Source organism: Armigeres subalbatus, chromosome 1 (assembly GCF_024139115.2).
Source record: "Armigeres subalbatus isolate Guangzhou_Male chromosome 1, GZ_Asu_2, whole genome shotgun sequence".
Taxonomy (NCBI): domain Eukaryota; kingdom Metazoa; phylum Arthropoda; class Insecta; order Diptera; family Culicidae; genus Armigeres; species Armigeres subalbatus.
In genome coordinates, this window is record NC_085139.1 from 148891319 (window position 1) to 148908055 (window position 16737).

Genomic DNA, 16737 nt, shown 5'->3' on the forward strand with positions numbered 1-16737 from the left:
AGGATCATCTCGCCCATCCGGGTACGTCTTATTCGACGTACGTCGGCACCGAGTTCACCGAGCTTGACGTCACTCCTCATCGCCTTCAAAACGTCCGAGTATATAGCCTCGTCCGCCGTGATGACTAGGGCAACCCCCGTGGAGCGATTGGCGCCTACCCTAGACTTCTGGCTACCCTCATTCGCCTGGGCCTTCTTTTCGGCCCTTGACGTCTTCGGTTTTCTCTTGTTCTTGACCAGGGTCCAGGAGGCGTCATCCCTCTCTATTTCCCTGGTCTGGGGCGGCTGAGAACTTTCAGCCTGCCGTAACCCCTTACCACCGTCTTTCCTGAGTGGACGGACCTTTCCAGGTCCTTCCTCCCCCGGTTTTGGAGGTACCTGGCCGGTGTTCAGCTTCCCAGCCCCACTACCCTTGTTCGGGATAGTAACCCTCCTCGTTTTGGAGCGGCCCCCAGGGAGCTCATCCCCTGGAGACTGTCTCCCCCGTTTTTGTGTCTGCTCCGTTGGAGCAGTCACCCCCGACGTACCCGCAAATACTTGAGCCTCAGTCTGGGTAGACTTTGGTACCACCGTCTTCGCTGGCACGCCTTCGGTCGATTCGACCTTGCCCGAGTCCGCGAATCCTTGGGCCTCAGTCTGGGTAGACCTCGACTCCACCGATTTCACGGGTTTACATTTGGCCGTCCCGACCGCCCTCTCCAGCTTGGCGTCCAGCATCGACTTTCGAAGTTTCTGCATACCCCCAGAAAAATGCTTTGATAGCACGTGTCATTTGTACTGCGGATACATTTTTCACATCTATGAGAGCCTTGAAAAACAATTGAGGGGGTCAAACGCAAAGGGGCGTGACAAAAAGTTAGTTTTGAACGTAGATATATACATATGACTTTCATATGATAATAAACACATATTGATGCGATTCTGATATAAAAAATATCGTTCCGATTTTTTTTTTGCATCGGAGCATCAATTTATCGATCCGATTCACAACAGATAACATTTAACTCCTTAGCCGTGCGGTAAGACGCGCGGCTACAAAGCAAGACCATGCTGAGGGTGGCTGGGTTCGATTCCCGGTGCCGGTCTAGGCAATTTTCGGATTGGAAATTGTCTCGACTTCCCTGGGCATAAAAGTATCATCGTGTTAGCCTCATGATATACGAATGCAAAAATGGTAACCTGGCTTAGAAACCTCGCAGTTAATAACTGTGGAAGTGCTTAATGAACACTAAGCTGCGAGGCGGCTCTGTCCCAGTGTGGGGATGTAATGCCAATAAGAAGAAGAAGAAGAAGAAGAAGAACATTTAACTTTTGGGTTCCAGGAGGCTTATCCTTAGAAAAACTTAACTCTTACTTACTCACCCGGGTTTCCGAAAAGGCCGGTCTACGATCGATTCCGTATTAGATGTTCCCGAGGGGGTAAAAATAGCACTTGGGTTTAATAGGCGTTGTATCAGATATTGTGCATTGGCAACGCTCGCCGTAAAAATGCATTTAACAGTGCCAGTTAGCACACAATAACCTACTATCTCTCTCCACCAGTTGAAGGGCCCCTTTTAGCACTACCCTTTTTTACAAGGAGTAATACATTATGCACTGACCCACCACACGCATAGTAGTTGCCAAGCTACCACGTGGCAGTGTACCGGAGTGTGGTGTACACATTCACACAAGCACTCACACCATTTGGGGCAGCAGGGACTTTGTCCAAGGGCTTGACGACCCCTCCCCATGGCCACTGCGAGTTAGACCGGGACCATCGTCCCTAACCCCTAATCCCAAGGCGTCAAGCGACCCGTCCCGAGGGGATGCATGGCCAAGGGGGTGAAATAATAAGCTAGGCCTTTAACGGAGCCTGTGGGGTACCTGGGCACCCTCCACAGTAATTGTCCCTTACCGCGTCATGCTGGGCTCTGGCGTGGTGGACCTCCTTTCCCGAGCAACTCGTGGGACCAAAATGGAAAACCAAGTCAATTCTTCAATTAGTGGTAGTAGTGTAGGCGACAACCCCTTCGCAAGAGGTGGGTTGTTCAGGTCTCCGCCTAGGAGGCCAGAGGCAATAGTCGGCAGCTCAGTGCGCAGCGCCAGCGTGGGTCACTCAACCTTCATCTCGGCTAAAAAAACGCCTGTAGGGGTTATTGACGGCCCATGGCTTGTGGCGATGAACCGCAAACGCGATGGGCTTTCGGCCTTCGAGGTGGCGACGGAACAGCTGGACGCCATCATCGACTTTGCGTCATCGAAGCATAATATCAGCAAGGACCTCAAGAGGAGCTTGCAGAAACTTCGAAAGTCGATGCTGGACGCCAAGCTGGAGAGGGCGGTCCGGACGGCCAAGTATAAACCCGTGAAATCGGTGGAGTCGAGGTCTACCCAGACTGAGGCCCAAGGATTCGCGGACTCGGGCAAGGTCGAATCGACCGAAGGCGTGCCAGCGAAGACGGTGGTTCCAAAGTCTACCCAGACTGAAGCTCAAGTATTTGCGGGTACGTCGGGGGTGACTGCTCCAACGAAGCAGGCATAATGTATTACGCCTTCTGGACCCTGGTCAAGAACAAGAGGAAACCGAAGACGTCAAGGGCCGAAAAGAAGGCCCAGGCGAATGAGGGTAGCAAGAAGTTTAGGGTAGGCGCCAATCACTCCAGGGGCGATGCCCTAGTCATCACGGCGGACGAGGCTAAGTACTCGGACGTTTTGAAGGCGATGAGGAGTGACGTCAAGCTCGGTGAACTCGGCGCCGACGTACGTCGAATAAGACGTACCCGGATGGGCGAGATGATCCTCGAGCTGAAGCGGGGCGTCTCGCAAAAGGGCGCCGCCTACAAGAAGTTGGCGGAGGAAGTTCTAGGCGAGACGGTCAAGGTGAGGGCACTCATCACGGAGGTGAATCTAAGGGTTAAAGACCTGGACGAGATCACCGAAGTCGAAGAGTTCGTCACGGCACTGCGGCGACAGTGTGAGGTGGAGACGCCCACCGCAGCCGTTCGGCTACGGAAAGGTCCGGCAGGGACGCAGATAGCATTGGTTCGGCTATCTGCAGCGGACGCCTCCAAGGTAGTCAAGTTAGGGAGCGTCAAGGTGGGATGGTCGGTATGCCCTGTGCGCATATACGAGCAACCCGAAGTTTGCTTCAAGTGCCTGGAACCGGGACACGAGCAATGGGAGCGTGCTGCAGTGCAGGTAACGCAGCTGGCTTGCTCGGCCTCGCCCGAGTGTTTGGTGTGCGCAGGTTTAGAGGAAACGGCGGAACACGTGTTGTTCGTGTACTCACGTTTTTGCGCAATGCGTGACCACATGCTTGCCACATGTGGTCTGGACACTACCCCGGACAACCTAGTTCGGAGGATGTGTAAAGATGAAGTTGGCTGGAACGCCGTTTTATCGGGTATCGCCCAAATCGTCTCGGAGCTACACAGAAGGTGGCGCGTGGACCCAAGGATGGCTAGCTCAGGCGCAAATAAGAGGTGGTCCAAGGGATCGGAGTCGGATTCATGGGTCATACCGGTGGTCATGCTCTGTGGTCGAACTCAATCCTTTTATCGAACAAGTGGCCGCGCGAAGAACATCATTGTATCGTCGTTATCGCGGCGTTGGTCAACCTGGCGGGTTCCGAGCCCGAGTACGGAAAGGGGTCCTCGTCAAGGCTGGGGTAGGCGTAGGCACCGCGTCGGCAAGTTCCTCTGTGTGCTGGCGAATAGGCCCTATCGCAGAAAGGTCAATTTAGGGTGCACGCGGCATCATCATTTTTTATACCAGTCGTGCAGAGGGAAGCAGGCGCGAAGTCGACCCTTCCCACCTTCCGAGGACATAGGGCGTGGTAAGGCCACCTGGAAAGCCGGCAACGCGCTGGCACGATACCATGGTGTTCTTCTAAAAAAGCGAGTTACGATGTTCGGTGCTGCAAGGACACGCAACTAACCTCGAGGGTGCGTTGTGCACTGGCCCCCCTTTGAAGCATTACTTTCTGGTTGTACCGAAGGGACTTTGGGCTTGGCGACAATGGAAACAGGTCGGGGATGCAGTCCTGCCTCCCTCGGTGATCCCTAACCCCGCACTTCCTGGTCAACCCAGGATGTCTGTTGAGCAGATTCCCCCTCCATTGCTTAGGAAGAAAAAAAAAAAAGAATATCTCATAACTATCTCACCTTATCCGTTGACCTTCCGGGAGGTGTGATGGATATAGTTGAACAGATATTGAAGCTGTGAGTATCGAAAACAGCTTCTAAGCAGCTGTAGACCTCAAGTCCCGAACTCAAGGACAATTTGGATTGCCCATAATGTCTTGTAACTATCTCACCATGTCCGCTGGCCTTCCGCGAGGTGTAATGAATATAATTTAACGAATATTGAAGCTTTGAGTACCGAAAAGAGCTTCTAAGCAGCTGTAGATCTCAAGTCCCAAACTCAAGGATAGTTTGGATTGCCCAGAATATCTTAAAATTATCTTACGATATCCGTTGACCTACCGGGAGGTGTAATGGATATAACTGAATTCATATTGAAGCTTTGAGTATCAAAAAAAAACTTCGAAGCAGTTTGGATTGCCCAGAATATCTCATAACTATCTTACCATACCCGTTGACCTCCTGGGAGGTGTAATGGATATAATTGAACGGATATTGAAGCTTTGAGTATAGAAAACAGCTTCTAAGCAGCTGTAGACCTCAAGTCCCGAACGCAAGGACACTTTGGGTTGCCCAGAATATCTCATAACTATCTCACCATATACGTTGACCTCCCGTTCACCTGAACGTGGATATAATTGAGCGGATATTGGAAGTTTTAAGTACAAAAAAGAGCTTCTAAGCAGCTGTAGATCTCAAATCCCGATCTCAAGGATAGTTTGGATTGCCCAGAATATCTTGAAATTATCTCACGATATCCGTTGACCTCCCGGGAGGTGTAATGGATGTAATTGAATTCATATTGAAGCTTTGAGTATCAAAAAAAGCTTCTAAGCAGCTGTAGATCTCAAGTCCCAAACTCAATGAAAGTTTGGATTGCCCAGAATATTTCATAACTATCTTACCACATCTGTTGACCTCCCGAGAGGTGTAATGGATATAATTGAACGCATATTGAAGCTTTGAGTATTGAAAACAGCCTCTAAGTAGCTGTAGATCTCAAGTCCCGAACTTAAGGATAATTTGGATTGCCCAGTATATCTCGTAACTATCTCGCCATATCCGTTAACCTCCCTCGCCGTAAAAATGAATTTAACAGTGCCAGTTAGCACACAATAACCGACTATCTCTCTCCACCAGTTGAAGGACCCCGTTTAGCACTACCCTTTTTTACAAGGAGTAATGCATTATGCACTGACCCAGCACACGCGTAGTAGTTGTTTTTGTAGCTTTTTGTAGAGGTTTAACAAAGCCCCACCACAGTCGGCGAATAAGTTCTTATGTCTGTCCAAAACGGACCTTTTTTACCCACGCTCTACTTCTTCAACGCAAGCGCCTGATTGATAGGCACCTATACTAGAGCAGCTCAGAATGTAGTGATTGTAATTCTTTTATAAATATTCATTTTGCATGCCAAAAAATATCAAAAATAAACTACTAGAAAATAATTCGTCTCAACTCAAAACAGAACAACAATAGAAATTATGTGCAATAGCGTGCAAAAAGTCTCAGTGGGCATGTAATGCCAATACGCAGAAGAAGTCATTGTGCAGAACACAATGAATTTCTAAACCAAACATTTATGATAGTTTTTGATATAGAGCATAATCTACACAACAGTAATATTAAGGTATTGTTAAGGTATTTTTATTTCACAGCAATGTCATCATTACTAATAGGTGGATAATATTTTTTTCTTTTTTCAGATATGGATTACTTGGAGCTTCTGGATGCGGGAAAACAACACTGTTATCCTGTATAGTGGGTCGAAAATTCTTAAACAGTGGTGAAATAAATGTATTGGGAGGCACACCTGGAACGCCAGGATCCGGAGTACCGGGACCAAGAATAGGTTATATGCCACAGGATATTGCTCTTGTGGAGGAATTTTCAATTAAAGAAACGATATACTACTTTGGTCGCATATATGGCATGTCCACGGATAAAATACGGGAGCGGTATAAATTACTTAAAGAGTTGCTGGAACTACCTTGTGATGATCGGTAAAAATATTCAGTCTATCGTAAACGGCGATCCGTGACGAAGATGGGAAGTTGTTATTACTCACCAAGCAAATTCATCATAATCTTTTTTTTTTCAGACATGTCGGAAATTGCAGTGGAGGTCAACAGAGACGAGTTTCGTTTGCCGCTGCCATGGTCCACGAACCTGAACTATTGATCTTGGACGAGCCAACAGTTGGGCTTGACCCGCTGTTACGGGAAAGAATATGGCACTACTTAGTCGATACAACAAGTACAAGCAAATTGGCTGTGATAATTACTACGCATTATATCGAGGAAGCAAGACAAGCTTCTTGTGTAAGATTGTGGAAGGATTTAAACAATATTTCATACAGCGGCGTTACGGCGTTTCGTCGACAGACATTTGGTTGAATGCTTCATAGATTGAACGTTTTAGCGATATCAACAGAAAGTAATCTTCATGCTATTTGACTGGGCTAGAAGCCACATTTTAAATTATCCATATTTTCAATAACATTGGGACCTTTTCATTCATATGTCGATACAATTTTTACGTCGATTGTTATAAATGAAATACTACAATTTTTAGTGTTTTTTTTTGGATTTTGTTGTACATATGTTGTTATTTCAAAATCCATACAATTTTCATGTAACCGTAATTTTTAGCATTATTGGCTCGGTAAAACAAAGCATTTGTCTCATATACACACTTCTTTAAAGCCTGATGTATTTTTTTTTTTTTTCATTTTGATGATTGACTTTGACATTATGATGATTGATGTTTGTGCATTTCAATTTTTCTTTTAACATGAGCATAAACATGATGACCGAACGATTCGTAATCGTAATTACACAAGGAACCAATAGATGGAGCATGGTAGTTGTTTTTCATCCTCAATGTGCACAGTTCGAGAGCCCTAGAAATTTCAATGGTCAATGACGAAACTAGCCACGAGTTTTTCTGTTCATTTCCAAGTCTAACAGAATAAGTTGAATGTGTAGGATAGAAGATGGTAGCGGTTTGGGATTCCAATTCCAGTTCAAGCGATCGTTACAACATAAGAAGTATAGGAAAAGATACGAAGTAGAAGAATGTAACGGGCGAAGAATGTAACGGGATTGAACCCACGATTTCCTGCTTATAAAGCAGAAGCGTTCGACATATAACTACCAAGACCGTTTACATTTTTCATAGACAATTACACAAAAGGTTAACAGATGTATACTAGCTAAGTGTGTTCTGACTTCAATGTAACGTAAGAACTTGATACACTGTGCTCAAAAAGTTGAGAATCTTTACATCTGGCCTGGATTGAGAATCTAACTCGTCATCTGCAGATTGACAATGCAATTTCTAGACATACAATACTACCTTGGACATTGATGTATCATTACAAATAAAAACTTGGAATGGAGCTTCAGAAAATTCCATACTATAAAAATGTATTTTCTATTGATACGTTTTAAACTCCTACCCAACATGCGGAGATCCATACAAGTATAGATCTCTTGATTAATACTATTAGAAGTTAATGTTACACTTGATATTCATTGTCGGCAATAAAATAATGTCTTTATCATTCGCCTTTGACAACTATTTGTGTACTTTTTAAGTCATGTAACACCGCCTAATCGACTCACATTGATCATCGGAGATGACTTGGAGAGCTTGGATTCGTTGAGACAATGATTCAACATAATCTATTTAGGGGAAATGACGGCTTTGGCAGGTTTTGTTCTATTATTGTCAGGGGGTTTTTGTTGACCAAATTTTATGAAATTTGGCCACAATATTCTTTGATATGCAAACTATGCTTAGGCCAAATTTGAGCACAATTAGTCATAGAAACCCCGCTGACAATAATAGTTCTCACGATCGGAATGTTCGACTTGCAAGGTTTCATATTCGTTCTATTCGTCTTGGAAATTTATAGTGTTTATATATAGAAAAAGATAATAATTTCCATGGAATAGCTAAAAAATCACGAAAATTCGCAAAAGAAGAAATCCAGCTAGTCAAATATAATTTGGAATATTCTTCTTCTTCTTCTTATTGGCATTACTTCCTCACACTGGGACAGAGCCGCCTCGTAGCTTAGTGTTCATTAAGCACTTCCACAGTTATTAACTGCGAGGTTTCTAAGCCGGTCTAGACCGATATGGCACCGGGAATCGAACCCAGCCACCCTCAGCATGGTCTTGCTTTATAGCCGCGCGTCTTACCGCACGGCTAAGGAGGGCCCGCGAATATTGTATATTCCAACTAATAATTTGGGTGGACATGTTTCGATTTTCTTTAGTTCAATTTAAATTCGGTACATTGGTTTCGTTTATATCTATGTTTACACCTATTGAACGTTCTTTCTATGAAGCGCCCATTACCCATTTGCGAATCCGAAACGCTAGCTTTACAATAATGATTCTTTTCAGATTGGGTTAATGCGAAATGGAATTCTGCTGGCAGAAGATACACCCATTCATATCATGGAGCGATTTAATTGTACAAATCTGGAAGATGCCTTCCTTACTCTTTGCCAAAAACATGGTCCCTCAGAAGAGGCTGATCGAACTACACACGAGTCACATACCTTACGTAGTATAAAATCTATAGAAACGGTAGAAGACGTTGCGTCCGATATCAAAAAGTCTATCCCGCCACTGTCATCTCCAAGCAACGAAAAGAAAGAGATTAGTAAAAGTTTGTACGAAGAGAGTAGAAAACCGATTACCAAAACTATTAAAGAGGTTTTGAGCTTCACAACAAAACGAAGAATGAATGCACTGCTTTCGAAAAACTTTCTACAAATGATCCGGCAGCCTGCGTAAGTATGTCTTCTCAAGCAATAACTTTCCTACTATTAGCTCAAACAAATATAGCATATCTATATCTATTCATTACTTTGACAAATGAACTGGAACCACTGGAAAAAGACTGGCTTGACGACATAAGCTACACTACTGAGTCATGTTACTGATGAAATAACTCAACCGGGGGCTAGCCCTGGCAAATAACGTCAATTAATCTACCAATTACACCATTTCAGGTTATCGAAGATTTAAAACTTCTTTGCATGCAGTAATTAAAATGCACTCTATTTTGAAGTTAAATTTTAAGCGGCACTGTACCCGAATAGATCGCATTGTGGCATGTTCACGACCTGTCGAAAAGTTCGGTGCGTCATATAGAAGCAAAATAGAAGCTGATTTCGGCTGTCCTTGGGCTCCACGCGATTTAAATGGGCTTCTCCGTCGGTGTTTGCAGCATTTTGCAAGTTAAAATAAGTTTTGTTTTTTTTGTCTGTTCGTGTAATTCTAAAATTTTGAATTATTTTTTACCAAAGCTTTTCTATCGGGAAATGGACTTATTGACGATTTTTATTTCAATATGCCCTGAATTTGAATTTAAATGTTGACATTAAACATTTACATTCAAGAAAATGTAATGTGCTATCGTCGGGAAACTAATGGAGGGAACAAAACACCACGCGTCCGCTTTTCTTTTTTCTATCATGAACTGAGCAAACCAGTCCAAGTCCACCGATAAACTATTTGAAACATTATCAAATCATATTTGCCATCAAACTGTTTCGCTGCTTTGCAAGAGACTGGTGTTAGCTTATAGATGAATTTTGTTTGCTTGGCTCCTACTCAAGGCAAACAACAAAGAATCATTGATTGCATGTAACTCAAAGCAATGGAAGCTAGCCGTTGCTACTGATTGATTAAACTTCATTATTACAATAAGCTTGTAATTGTAGAATCAATATGTTTAGTCAATGTTAATTCTGCACTATGAAATTACTGTACGAAAAAAGTTCTCATTAACAAATAATAATGCCAATGTAAAAAATCTCAGCTTTTCATTTCTTTCATTCTATTATTTTGACACATTTGTAGCGACAGATTGCCTTCGAGTAAGGTATCCATTTCAATTGACATTTACCGGTTCCGGAGTATTTAAGCAAATAAGCTAGTCTGGAAAGTAAAGTTGAAAACAATGTGATACCAAAAAACAGCACATTTATCCACCTAGCATCTGTTGGTGCTTTTCTCGGGCATTATCAAATGTAGCAATGTTGCATTTGCTTCCCTGATAACTATAATTTACTTTCATTTTCTTATTCATGTGGAAATGTAATGTCCTTATGTACGTAATTGATCACTGGGTTGCTGAAAATTACGTCGACGTAGCTTCACAATATCTCGGGTGATTTGGGTTGTTAGTGCAGGCTGTTCCCCAAAATCGAACGGTTAACGATGAATGCGAACGATTGTAACAATGAATCTCTTCAATAAATTTTATGTGTACATGCTTATGGTGCATTAAGAATATTTCGCAACTTACGTGCCATCTCAAATAGTTGATAAGACATCTGAAGCTTTTTCATAAAGGCTTGACCAGGCTAGGCTTGATTGTTCCGAATGATGCGTGAGTGCCTCCACGAATGAGCACTCAGTTGACCACCGAGAGAAAAGAGCAAATAGAACTGGACACCCAAAATTTTTTTAAAGAACTTCTACCTAATTGTATAGGATATATACGATGCCGTGGTTACCAATTGCGTTCTCTCAAACTAAATTTCCGACATAAGTGCGTTTCGTTGATGATTCTAAATCGGCGAGCTTCAAAAGTAAGTAATTCGCTAGAAAAACTAAGCTATGAAAACTAATTTCTAAAGAAATCCTATTGACCGAATCGTGAAATCCATACAAATTCGATAGACCAGGTTATGGTCTCCAGGGGTACAAGAGCTATTTCTGAAGTTCTGCGTTCCGAAAAAAAACCTGTGTGCAGACAACCCGTAAAATTTCCGCCGGATTTTAATTCCCGTGCATTTTAAATGGGACCGGGATTTAGGTTTCCAGTGCCGAAATCCCGAAAACATCGCATATGTTAAAATAAATGGGAAAAAAAATTCGTGGAACAAATTTCCTAGGTGTGAGGCTATCTTAATCAGGAACGTTGTAGACAAACCGTCCCTTCTCACCAGCTGAGGTTCATAGTTGAAAGGTGCGCGTTTCGGGATATTATTAATTGAAACTGCACAATTGCATGCGCATGCAAAGCTACGTGGCAGCATATCGTTGGTGGATTCGATGAACCCGACGGAGCGTTCGAGGATTACAAACGGAGCATTCAACATGATTGCTTGAGATTTACAGACGGAAAAAGTCAGAGATTTTTATTGTAGTATAGTACTATTAATAGCTAATTAGTTTTACCTAATAGCTAATTAGCATTAGCTATTATCTAATTAGCATTAAGTTTTAAAAAATCTAGCGTAGGAATTCCAACAAATAGTAGTGACGTCACTTTCAAGTTAGAAAGGCCTCTATATTGAAAATTAGAACTAATAATCAGGACTTGAAAACCTAGGCCGCCACCAATTAGAGGGTTACCGAATTGTGCTGTTTGAATTGATTGAACTCAATTGGTAGGGGAACTGTTTCCGTTTCCAATGAAGTCCAGGAGCAGTAACCCTATAATACGAAATTAGTCTCATTAAGCCTAATTCTTCTGAAATTTTGCGTTATTATTATTTCTTGTTAAGTAAGTGGCTTTGCCAGGTCATAACCATCCTCAACAGTCTCACCATTATTGGTGAGTGAGCTTTATTACAATTTTTCAAATCTTTTGCCTTGCTAGTACTCACTTGATACTAGCTACAGGTCCTTCTGGATGATTATGATTATCCACTTAACATGGGCCAATAGTTTCCGGTCACTCTGAACGTTTAGCGCCCTCAGGTTCGCAAAAGCCTACGTGTACGATTTTCTACTAAACATTATCTTCGCTTGACGCTCTTCCGGCATACAAGCAACGTGTCCAGCCCACCGTAGTCTGCCGTGCTGTATATGTTAACAAAATCCCACCCATCATACAGCTGGCACAACTTGTGACTCATACGACGACGCCAGATGCTGTTCGCCTGTTTACCGCCACAACACCTTACGCTCAAATACTCCGGAAGCTCTCCGATCTACTTCCTTTAAAGACCATGTTTCATAGCCGTATAAAGTCACCGGAAGAGCCAGAGTATCATTTCATTTATTTAGTTAACATCTAAACAGATAACACTGAATCAACAATTTGACGCCACAATGCACGGTTCGTCTGCCCATCTCGCTCGCTGCGTTCCACGCCGTCTCGTACCTGCCGGATCGGAAGCGAACACCATCTTTGCAGGGTTGCTGTCCGGCATTCTTGCAACATGTCCTGCCCATCGTACCCTTCCGGCTTTAGCTACCTTCTGGATACTGGGTTCGCCGTAGTGTTGGGCGAGCTCATGGTTCATTCTTCGCCGCCACACACCGTCTTCTTGAACATCGCCAAAGATGGTCCTAAGCACCCGTCTCTCGAATACTCCGAGTGCTTGCAAGTCCTCCTCGAGTATTGTCCATGTTTCATATCCGTAGAAAACAACCGGTCTTATAAGCGTCTTGTACATGACACATTTGGTGCGGTGGCGAATCTTTTTCAACCGCAGTTTCTTCTGGAGCCCGTAGTAGACCCGACTTCCACAGATGATGCGCCCTCGTATTTCACGACTAACGTTGTTGTCAGCCGTTAGCAAGGATCCGAGGTAGACGAATTCCTCGACCACCTCGAAGGTATCCCCGTCTATCGTAACACTGCTTCCCAGGGCCCTGTCGCGCTCGGTTCTGCCCACAAGCATGTACTTTGTCTTTGACGCATTCACCACCAGTCCAACTTTTGTTGCTTCACGTTTCAGGCGGGTGTACAGTTCTGCCACCTTTGCAAATGTTCGGCCGACAATGCCCATGTCAACCGCGATGCAAATAAATTGACTGGATCTGTTGAAAATCGTACCCCGGCTGTTACACCCGGATCTCCGCATGACACCTTCTAGCGCAATGTTGAACAACAGGCACGAAAGTCCATCACCTTGTCTTAGTCCCCGGCGCGATTCGAACGAACTGGAGTGTTCGCCCGAAATCTTCACACAAGCCAGAGTATCATACAGAGCGAATTTCGTTTTCATTCTCAGACTACGGGTCTTAAGCTGGTTACGAAATTTGAGGAAGATTTCATGAATAATTCTACTCAAACGGGCTTTCCCTGCTCTTAATAAATAAATAAAGAAATAAAGAAACAATTCACAGAAACCTGTGATGGCAGACGACTACACAGTCTCCCGCCGAGACCAAGCGCGGTTGAAAGAAGTCTACATACAAGATATCTTCATTCTCCTTACCTCTATCTTGAATAACCTCGGATATTGCGTTCTAGTGGTACAGCACGAAAAAAAAAACATTCTGATTTTTGTTCGGAAGCAATATAGAGCGCCCTACAATGTTGGCCAAGAGTTGATCAACAACGGTAGGCGGCTGAAAGGACGATGGCAGGAATTGTTTCTTTACAGCTCCGCCAAAATTTCGTATACTGTTTGTCTCGTAACAATCAACGTGGAAAACACATTAACCATCGTTGAATTGGTGCGATCGTACAGCCAGGCCTCCGTTACGGCATAGACACTGTAGTCTAATTCAGACGATGAGAGAAATAATTGGTCTATCCTGGGTCCAAGGACATTCTGGGAGTAAATGCGTAGCGGTGGCATGGGATGGACTTAGTCGGTTGCTCCAGGGCTTCTAAAGGGCTGAGCATTTTACGTTCTGGTGATGGAACCTTATAATGCTTGCCCGGCTATCGTAAAGCTAGAGGTGTTGTTCGTAATGACATTCAGCGATTTAGTCTTGTTGCCGTTAATGGTGAGCTCAGTCAGGTCGTTCAGCTTACTTTGCATATCAGAGCGCAACTTGAAAGTGTATCAGCTAAAGAAACTGCTTGATTAAGACTGTACTTGTTGCAGGCTGGAAGCCCCTTTTCACAAACCTCGATCACAGAACTAGGACTAATGCTTGCCCGGCTATCGTAAAGCTGGAGGTGTTGTTCGTATTGACATTCAGCGATTTAGTCTTGTTGACGTTGATGGTGAGCTCAGTCAGGTCGTTCAGTTTACTTCGCATATCAGAAGCGCTAGAAGAGCAACATCATCAGCTTAATCAAAGTCTTTTAGGTTGCCAGAGCAATTTGGCAGGCTGCCAAATCGTTGACGTGCCCGAAGTTAATAATAGCAGAACCGTTATAAGCAGAGTGTAAAATAATAGATATTTTTTAGTGAAGTCCATGTTTCTTCATTTGTCAGTTCACTTCCGACACATTCATAGTCGGCTCTGGACAGTCAATATTCAGTTGAATATTAGTCATTGAATATTTATGCACATTTTACAAATTGATAAATTATCTGAAATCTGTACACGTTTTAAATGAGTAAAGTGGTTTATCACACAGGACTGAATCCGATTTTCATCCGCGAGGCACTTTGAGCGGTAAACATCAACATAAACAATGCTAATTATGTTTTTTTCTGCACATAGTAAACACATTCAGTGACAGTCGAATGAATGATTTCGTGGAGTAGTCGTCTGACTATGTCATTCTATGTTTTGAATATTCATGCGATGTTTGTCAAAATTCGGACCGAAGTTGCTTCATGAAGATGAATATTTTAAGCTCTGGTTATAAGTTCTAGAGCTTTTTATGATTCCCGAATCCTAATCCCCGTCCATCTTTAAACATTGTAAACCTAACCTCGAGTCACCATGAGTACGTTGGCTTATTTCCCTCTCTTACTAATTTAATAATAAGATTATGTCGATTGTACATATCTCAAAGAAACGTGGCTCTGTAAAGTGTTATACACGCCTGAGCCTACCAAATAAACGAAATTGGAAAAAAAAAGTTCTAGAGCTTTGCGGCAAATACATATTTTTTCATTTATCAGAATAAATGTTATCGATCTCCCATATAATATATAAGAAATGAAAATGTAATGAAATTTCTTGCGGCTCGTTTTCCGTACTAAGTGTTTGTCGTTTAAATATACTCCTTTGCTTCTAACTTCTATAACTGCAGAAGTTAGTTATAATTACTAAGTGGCAAGGCCTTCCTTAGCCTAGCGGTAAGATATGGGGGGCTGGATTCGATTCTCGATCCGGTCTTTTATGAAATGCTTGGGTTTGCTATTTCCCTGGGCATAGAGTATCGTCGTATAGCATCACGATATACAAATGCAAAAATGATAATTTGGCTTAGAAACCTCGCAGCCAATAACTGTGGACGTGCATAAAAACACCAAGCTGTGAGGTAGAAAGGAAAAGACGTTGCAAGGCGTCGTTCCCCACTTATACCTTATAGAAAATATGGAAGCAATGTTCTAATGTTGATTATATTTTATTTGTGTGATTTATTCATAGTTGATGATAAGAAAAACCAATATATGCATAAGACTTTTTTATACTAAATTACTACAGTTTCACGCATTTGTAATTTTTAAGGTTGACAAGAAGGCAGACGGTAGCAAAGGCATTCATTCGACAGTCGACTGACGTTGCATGTTGACAAAAGCACTCTTCAAACAAGCACCCAAGCAAGGACAGAGGTCGTAAACAGCACAAATTCATTAATTTTCCATATCCTTGGCAAAACTATCGGAATCGGCTTCCATCATTGTCATACTCTTCTCGCGAACACCGAATCTGCCACATCCGATGAAAATTTACACGCACACTTATCTTCCTTTCTGCCAATTATTTTTGCAGTGGAATGGTATTTCTGTTCCTTTACCCCATATTTCAGTTGGTAAGTTTTTACGTAGCAATAGGTGGAGATCCAAAGGACCTTCGGATAGGCATCGTAAACGATGAGGTAAACAACATACAGGAATGCTTCAACCGATCTCTTATCACCACGTTCTATCGCGATGAGTATGACTGCGATTTGTACAAAGTCTCCTGCCGGTTTCTGGATCATTTAAATCGGAGTATTGCGATACAGGTTCGAATACGATGCACATGAACGTCAAGCTCAAATTATGCGCGTATTAGCTCAGTACTTGCAGCTATGAAGCATGCTTCACGTATCACGCATGAAATTGACTTACCCTCAGGTGCAGGTTTTACCAGATTAATTTTTACCATTATTTTTAGGAATATTACAATTCCTTTGACGATGCCTACAAAGCAGCCAGAACTGGAAAAATATGGGGTTTCATTTATTTCTCGGACAATTTTACTGAGTCCCTACAAGATGTGAGAGACAATGTGCGGGATGCCGATAGTGGATCTTTCCTTACTTCGGAAATAAAGGTATATTTGGACAAATCAGATCAGCAGGTGACATTTTTTCTTGAAAAAAAGCTGATAGAAACATATAAGGAATTCGCTGAAGATGTTATGTCCGATTGTCATTTGCCGAAACAGCTGGCAAATATTCCAATCACATTTGAGGACCCTGTGTATGGGTCCTTCAATGACGAATTTACCGATTTTATGGCTCCAGGAGTTGTCATGACGTAAGTAGTAGTGCTTGTTATGCTTGTTATTTGATTTTTACAAACATTCATGACCATATCTACAGAATGATATTTTTCCTCGCTACGCTAATTACCGCAACGATATTCATCACCGATCGGCTGGAGGGTGTCTGGGACAGAACGTTAGTAGCAGGTAAGATTATGAATCCAAACAAAGGTTTAGAAACTAGATAAAAAGTTTTGTTAATTTTGAATGATTCCATTGATTTTGATTTTTAAATTCATAAAA

General features: G+C 42.9%; 1 protein-coding gene across 1 annotated transcript in view; it reads left to right on the forward strand.

The window, feature by feature from the left end:
• LOC134205234 (ABC transporter G family member 20) overlaps positions 1-16737 on the forward strand; it is a 119141-nt gene that overhangs the window by 85448 nt on the left and 16956 nt on the right. The window contains exons 4-9 of the mRNA XM_062680306.1: positions 5830-6126; positions 6225-6444; positions 8539-8930; positions 15736-15970; positions 16123-16487; positions 16553-16641. Of these exons, the coding sequence (XP_062536290.1) occupies positions 5830-6126; positions 6225-6444; positions 8539-8930; positions 15736-15970; positions 16123-16487; positions 16553-16641 (1598 nt within the window). The remainder of the gene's footprint in view (positions 1-5829; positions 6127-6224; positions 6445-8538; positions 8931-15735; positions 15971-16122; positions 16488-16552; positions 16642-16737) is intronic.